This window comes from Liolophura sinensis, chromosome 10 (genome assembly GCF_032854445.1).
Source record: "Liolophura sinensis isolate JHLJ2023 chromosome 10, CUHK_Ljap_v2, whole genome shotgun sequence".
Classification (NCBI taxonomy): Eukaryota; Metazoa; Mollusca; class Polyplacophora; order Chitonida; family Chitonidae; genus Liolophura; species Liolophura sinensis.
This window is the reverse complement of record NC_088304.1, coordinates 4448671-4456608: the sequence shown is the minus strand read 5'-3', so window position 1 is coordinate 4456608 and position 7938 is coordinate 4448671. Positions and strand designations below refer to the sequence as shown.

General features: G+C 42.1%; 1 protein-coding gene across 1 annotated transcript; it reads left to right on the top strand.

Annotated features, from left to right (window-relative positions):
• Window positions 1–1374: 1374 nt before the first annotated feature.
• LOC135476429 (uncharacterized protein F54H12.2-like) lies at window positions 1375–1953 on the top strand. Its single transcript, XM_064756456.1, has one exon. It carries the CDS (start codon window positions 1375–1377, stop codon window positions 1951–1953), a length of 579 nt encoding a protein of 192 aa, XP_064612526.1.
• The last annotated feature ends 5985 nt before the right edge of the window (window positions 1954–7938 follow it).

Genomic DNA, 7938 nt, shown 5'->3' with positions numbered 1-7938 from the left:
GTCGGAGATAAGCTCGTGCCTCTGATGAGAATCGTACCTGTTCAGGGTAAACCGGGGCAGTCCATAGCCCACACATTCGAACATGTCAAGTATTTTCCCCTCCAAAATAACTCATTTTTCACCGTAGAAGTGGATATAAGAGACGATTCAGGGAAGAAAATACCATTTGAGCGTGGGAAAGTGGTGGTGTCGTTACATTTCAGAAAACGCAGGTCAACAAATTTTATATGAGAATGTCACCCTATACAGATGCCGAATTTTACCAACGTTACTACGATTCCCAAAGAGGGGGAGGACTTCCCTTCTTCGCGGGTGCTAGCGTGCAGAGAGGGCATGGATTGGGGAATGTTATAAGAGGCTTATTCAATTCAGTAGTACCCATTTTTAAATCAGTAGGTAAAACAGTCGGTAAGCAGGCCTTACACACGGGTTTACAAATAGCGGGGGATGTGGTAGGTGGGGAGAATTTTAAAGAGTCGGCCAAACGCCGAACTCGAGAAGCCGGTAGGTCTCTCATAAACAATGCTGTGCATCGTCTTGATCAGCCTGGAAAAAAAACCTATAAAGAGAAAAGCCACGGGTAGAAGTCATTCGAGTGAGAGGCAGGCGTGCGAACGGTTCTAAGAGAGATATTTTCAGTGGTTAACGATGAGTCTAATCCACCCCATGTCGTGTTTATGCACGAATGACAATTTAGATATTTTTAAAATCCCACCCACACAAACTAGCGTTGAAGATTCCCAATGGCTAGAGTACCAACCGGTCTCTTCAGTCACTGATTCAGGCCCGATCGAATTTCATGTGAGTGGTTCGTCCGACCATTATCTAGACCTAGCGAGTTCGTATCTCTACGTCCGTGCCCGGTTAGTTAATGGGGATGGGACGCTTATAGGTGGTGAAACGGAAGTAGGGCCTACAAATTATACCTTGCATAGTATGTTTTCACAGATGCAGCTTTCCCTAAATGACGCTGTTTTGTCAATGCCTACAAACACATACCCCTACAGGGCAATGATAGAAGCCCTTATGAGTTACGGTCGAGAAGCTAAAGAGTCACAGCTGACGTGCGGAATGTTTTACAAAGACACCGCTGGACAGCTAAACAGCGTGAATGCTAATGACGGATTGACACTTCGCCGCCAGTTTACCAACCACAGTCGTATCTTTGACATGATCGGTCGGCCACACTTGAGTATGTTACACCAGTCAAAGCTATTGATAAATGGTGTCGATGTAAAACTTAAACTGGTAAGAAGTAATGACGCATTTTGCGTCATCACGAATGATGAAAATCCCACATTTAAGATAGCCATACAGAAAATATCATTTTTTGTACGTAAAGTGAAAATAAATCCACACGTCCAGATAGCGCATATGAAAGCGCTGGAACGATCCCCAGCCCGATACCCCATCAATCGTGTGGATTGTAAGGTGTTTAGTGTTCCCAGAGGTAATCTATCCGTTAATCAGGAGAATCTCTATATAGGACAGTTACCTAAGCGCATTATCATAGGTATGGTGGATTCAGGTGGTTTTAACGGCGAATACGCTAAAAACCCATTTCTATTCGGGCACTATAACACATCATTTCTCTGTTTATATGTGAATGAAAAGCAGGTTCCGACACCTGTGTACACATTAAACTTTGAGCGACACGACTATCTGAGGGCTTACCACGGCTTGTTTGCCGCCACGGGACAGTTAGGCAGAGATGAAGGCAATAACATTTCTAGAACCGATTACAGTAGGGGGTACACATTGTTCGCATTTGACTTGTCACCGGAACTTAATGACGGTGATCACTTTGATCTCATAAAGAAGGGTAATATAAGGTTAGAAATGCGTTTCTCCGTACCATTGCCTAGTACCGTTAACGTTATAGTGTACGCAGAATTCGATAACATAGTCCACATAGATAAAAGTCGAAATGTGCTTTTTGACTATTCATTATAATGAACAACCTCCAGATAGAGAAGATACTGAGGCGTGATAATTACACTAAAGGCTACTTTCAAGGTGTCTATTCACGCAATACGCTGCCCGAGATACGGACCAATGGAAAGAGGGCTTATGTATGTAACACAGACCCGGATGACGCACCTGGTGAACACTGGGTGGCCATGTACATTGACTCAAAAGACAAAGGATTTTACTTCGACCCATATGGCATTTACCCGATACACTATGAGTTTCACGAGTTTATGAATAACAACACAAGATCGTGGACATTTAACGATAAACGTGTACAAGGCTCCCATTCCACAGTATGTGGTCAGTACTGCGTCTACTTTATCTTACAATCCCTTAGAGGAAAGTCTATGGAAACCATAGTAGCCGAATTCGATGGGGACTGTGACGATAATGACGTTCAGATATTTGATTACTTCGCCTATAAATATGACATTTACAACTTCCCCTATGCCATTTAGTTTTGTAAAGGACGAATTACCTAGGAAAAGCTTCACATCAGAGCCCTGTGACTCAAATCCGTTGAATACAACCTGAGACAGATTTCAACAGATCTGACGATCGGGTGGTAAATGGTCCTAACCGAATATGTCTATGTATATTCTAGTTAATAAATATCATATGTGAAAAAATCCCACATCCGCTTTCTAGTTCAGTTCATAGTCGTTCGTTAAACACTTAAATGCCTATTTACGATCATAGCTCCGTGTTTTAGAGAGTCAGATGATTCTAAACAGACAATTATGTGTTTTTATTCGTTTCCATTACTCGATACATTTTTTTCACATACACACATATGTACAGCATAACACAAAGTTTAAGCGGTATAACCCATAAACGCTATATACACATATATACATATCTTCATATACATAAATAAATACACTTATACATCCAAATCCGATGTAAGATCGTGATGTCTTAATTACCTCCCAATTTCTAGTTCTGTAAAAAAAATGATCACTTTGGGTTTCGAACCCACGGCTGCACAAAGTATATATGGCTCTAGTCACACGAAATGTACATGTCAGATATGTCATACGAGAGGGGGGAGGTGGTTTTGTGTTTAATACCCGTACGGGACAGTGTCAAATGAAGGCTTTATCACCCGCTTAATATAGTTGATTCTATAGTCCTTTTTCTCGGGCTTGTTGAGAATTCTGACACGTGTTTTGTCACGAGTGATTTTCCGCTCGTTAAACACGGTCTTTCTACATAATCCACAAACCTCACCAGTTCCAGAGCAAGGACATCGCTTCATCACATTTTTCACCATATCGCATACAGTATCAAAATTGATTACTTTAGAGTTTTTGGCGTTGAGGGTAAAACCGCGTACCTTGGTGACTGTCTCACCCAGCCTAGTCTTGTACGTGTAGTTTTTAGGCCCTCCACTAGCAAAAACTTTGATGGAATCTCCGGGGGCCAGTTCAGATGTCAAATCACCTAACATATCACCTAATGGAAGATCGGATTGTCCCGGTTCAGTAATATAGATGGCGCTGTCAGTGTCGTGGTATATGCAACGGGAATCTAGCTTTTCCAGCACTTCGTATAATTTCAAACGGCTAAAACAAGTGGTAAAACTAGCGATATATATATTGGAAGAAGACCCAGTTGGGGTGTATTCTTTTGCACTCTTCCAGTCTACTAACAGGATTTCTTCGTTGACGTCGTGAAAATCACTCACGTCTTTCTCCGGATCGTTGAGCAATTGATAAAATTCTGCCGGCGTGCTAATAAAACAGTTTTGGTTAAGACCATTGCGCTGTCCGAATTTACCCCAAAGTGAATTTAAGGCTAGTTTCGCCACTGAACTCAGGCCGGCATTTTTCTGGATTTTGTTTTTATCTAGCCTTATGCCTTCGTGGGCCTCATACCGCTCGATATAAGCGTCCTTATCGGCCTCAGATTTAACCCATGCAGGCCATCCCGATGATTCCTGCTTAATTTTCAAAAATGTGTTAATATAGCCGGTGAATAATCCTGTAGTGTCATCCTTGCCGTTATATTTAGTTGTTCTAGGAAAGTGATATACCTCATATACATTGACTAACCTGTAACCCTTCTGTAAGGCCTTTTGTACTTCAAATGACACCCATGTACCCGTGATAGCACGCTGTTCATCCGTGTGTTTACAAGTCTAAATAAGGTTGTCACAACATGTCTTGCACAGGGGGAACATTAGCCTGTTATGACTGCGGTAGGGGAGAACCGGATGGTACAGCTTTCTAGGGGGGGGGACAACCTTACATTTAATGAAACCCACATACTTATGTATATCACCAAAGTCACGGGTGATGATGGTGGGATAGCCAACAGGATATTCGGCGTATTTGTTAATATAAGGATAGAGTGACGTGAAATCCACGTAATTAACACTCGTGTCGCCTTTTGCTTCGTAAAATAACTTTGTACAATTTGTCCGACCACCGAAAAATGCATCTCTAGGATCTAACCTACTCACCACATCCAGAGACGCTACAAATTCCTTAAGCTCGTGGTTAGTTTCCATTTCCTCTCTAAACTCGTGTTCCCAAACGTAGATACAGTTGAGACCTAGTTCTTCCCTCTTACGAATGCCAGCCATTGTATCGTTGTACACACTCTCGTTATTTCTCTTGTTTATGGGGTTAATAGCGTCCTTATCAGTACACCGAACACAAGAATGTACTACGCATCCTAAAAATTCATAGGCTGTGTCGGTTGTAGAATCGTAACCATCGAGTTTGATTTTCCCTATCCTATGCTCACCCTTATTCAATGCATGCTGGATGTCCAACTGCCCCCCATTCTGCCTATCCTTGTGCATTAGCCATTCCAACCATTGGATGGACTGTTGTGAGAACTGGTCTCTCTCAACTATGCCCTCTGCTGGTACTAATGCCACCTCCCACGGTTTTAGAAAGCGGGCTTTGAAAATCTCAAAACAAAGACCCGCGATAGTAATGCTCTTTGATGGATCAATGCCAAACACATCCTCCTCGTCTATCGCTGTGGGCTCGGGGGTGGTGATATCCATAATCAGTTCCCTAAACTTCAAACAACACCGCCTGAGAATGGTCACGTCAGAACGGCAATAGTCCAACATTTCTTTTTGGAAATCAAACACGTAATTTTTTTCCTTCAGTCCCCTGTACCAGCTCACGAACTGGTCTAGGTCACTTTTAGACATGTTGTCAATGCCGTAGTAATGCATATCAGGCAATGGACCTATATAGGATTGGTTTTTCTCTAGATTGAACAGGTGTGGGAAATCGCCTTTTTTGCCGGGAATGTTGAATGTCTTGGGAAAGTTAGCTAGGCGTGTGGGGATCAAGTTCAGACTGTCTATGATTCTCATTTTAAGACTATCTATATGGATACACATGATTTTGCCACCGCTGTATATGACATTAGGTTTTACAGTCTGTTCGATTAGGTAGCGTAACATAAAATACCCGTCAAACCCCTTCATGTTATGGGCGATCACTGTAAAGCCATGGTGACGCTCACTAAACAACCACTTACCAAAATCATCGACTGTGTTTGCACCTCTAAAAACAACCTCACGCTCTTCACATCTAACACAAGCCTGATGTATGTCATCGAAATCGATGCATTCATTACATACCTTGTGCGCGACGCAGAAATTCGGCACATGTTCATCTGATTCTACCGTTGTTTCAAAATCACAGAAGATGTATAAACTCCTACTTTCTTTCACCACTAATGGCTTCATGTAACACCTATGGTCACCCATATGATACACTAAACACCTGGTACAATATTTCTCACCACAAATATGCTTACAAGGCGGTCTAATGTCGCGCCGGAGAAGCCGGCGACACTTAGTACAAGACCAGTAAGTCTCGCATATGGAATTATATTCCTTCTTCACAGCATTTTTTTTACGTTCCAAGTGCCTCTGATAACAGGATTCACTGTGGAAGCGCCTGTTGCACACACCGCAATCTACAGGTATCGTGATGGGGCAGTTTCTACTGTAGCACATGCTACATATAACATCGCATCTATGCGAAGACAGTGTGTTGTATGCTTTAAAACACGATTCGCAGTAGTATGACCGCGCAAAAAAAACCCTGCATTCTAGTGATAACATCAAAATGCCCGTTGTGGTGTAGTATGTAGATCTTATTAGGTCGTACGACTGTTCCCCGATACACAATAGCATTGGCCGCATTAGCGTCGACCACTACTATCTGAGTATCGGTCGCATTTTCGAATAAATGCATCTTATCTAACCCAGTCTGCACTGTCGGATCTACCCCAGCCTTTTGACAAAGCTCTAAGGCCAATTTTTTTTGGAGGGCTTTGTTAGAGAAAGCTATTCTTTTCTTTTCAGGGTCATTTAACATATAAGCCCTAGCTATGACGATCGCTCTGGCTGCACACATATTATCCTTACTAGCCACCTGTACTACACTTTTCTTCACACATTTTGCCTCCTCGATATTGGTAATTCTTTTCCTCATCCCTCCTCTAATGAGTCTAATAACACCCACGTGTATTTCAAAACTTTCGTTAAAAACCAGTGTTTCATTAGACTGTAACATTTTCTCTATGAGATCTAACAAATCACGGGGTGAAATGTCTTTCACCGCTCTTAAACTCAAAACCAGTGGGGTGTCCATGCCTTTTTGAAAAATGTAAATGCGGGCCAGATCGTCATCCTAGGTAAAAAAAATACCGCAAACAACCGCCGAACTTTGAAAATGTTGGGGCTTTTATACACACGGTTGGCTCTAAGACGCCACCTCTGATTGGCCGAGTAAATTCATAACAAGCTGTGATTGGTCGATTGATGTCAGTAACAACACACGTAATACGTTGTGTAATGCGTTGTGCAATACGTTGGGCAACGCTCCACGTCACGATCGTGACCCCAAACTTTTTGGCGCGTCCAAGATCACGTGACCCAAACTTTTCGCCCCGTTCAAAATCACGTGACCCAAACTTTTTTTTGGCCCGCTCTGTGATAGTAGTTACCTCCCCTTGCAGTATGAGATTGGAACTTATTACGTGATTTAACATTCACATATTCATATATCGCCATAATGACGTTCTAATATGTTGCGTCATGTCTTGCTTCATCTTCCTATGTAATAAATTATGTCATATATTGCGTAAAACGTTGCATAATCATAAGAGTTCCAGCGCAGCCTTATTACTACTGGCATCCCATGCCAGTAAGCACCATTAGACCAGCGAAGGCAACCAAATCAGCTGAACAGTTTGTTCATCTGATAATCGGGTATGATACTCCTACACCTATGACTCTACAAGAGGTACCCGGCGACACAAAGCACGATGCTATTTTGCAGAGAGTCTTTGAAACATTGAAGACTGAAAAGTTGCATGAAGTTACATCTGCCAAAACCCCAGATCCACAATACGCATCACTCAAAACTTTTACCAAGATACGTGATGAGCTAACTCTTGATGATGTTCTTCTTCGTGAACACATATTGATGATACCGATGTCACTATAGCTCAAATCTGAACAGCTTGCACACGAAAACCATTAAGGTATAACCAAAACGAAGTCATTGCTTCGTGAGAAAGTGTGGTTCCTGTTGAAGATGCATTCGCTAAATCGAATGTTAAGGACTGCCTTGTATGTTAAGCGAATGTCGACACGGTTAAACCAGAACCTTTGTTGATATAGGAATTACTGGAAGCACCACATGTAGACTAACATTTCTATCGACTTGTGTGGACCATTTCCCAGTAGTGACTATTTGCTGGTAATCGTTGACGATTTTTTCAGATGTCCCGTAGCAGAAATCATAAAATCAGCCTCTGCTAAAGAAGTGCTTTCGGTCATGGATATTATCTCTGCCATACTCGGAATTCCATGCATTGTTAAAACTGACAATGAAACCCCCTCTTAAGGAAAAAATCTGTAAAGTTGCAAAAGGAACCGAGGGAAAAACGGCAGAATGTGGTCATCAAACATCAGAAATCTAC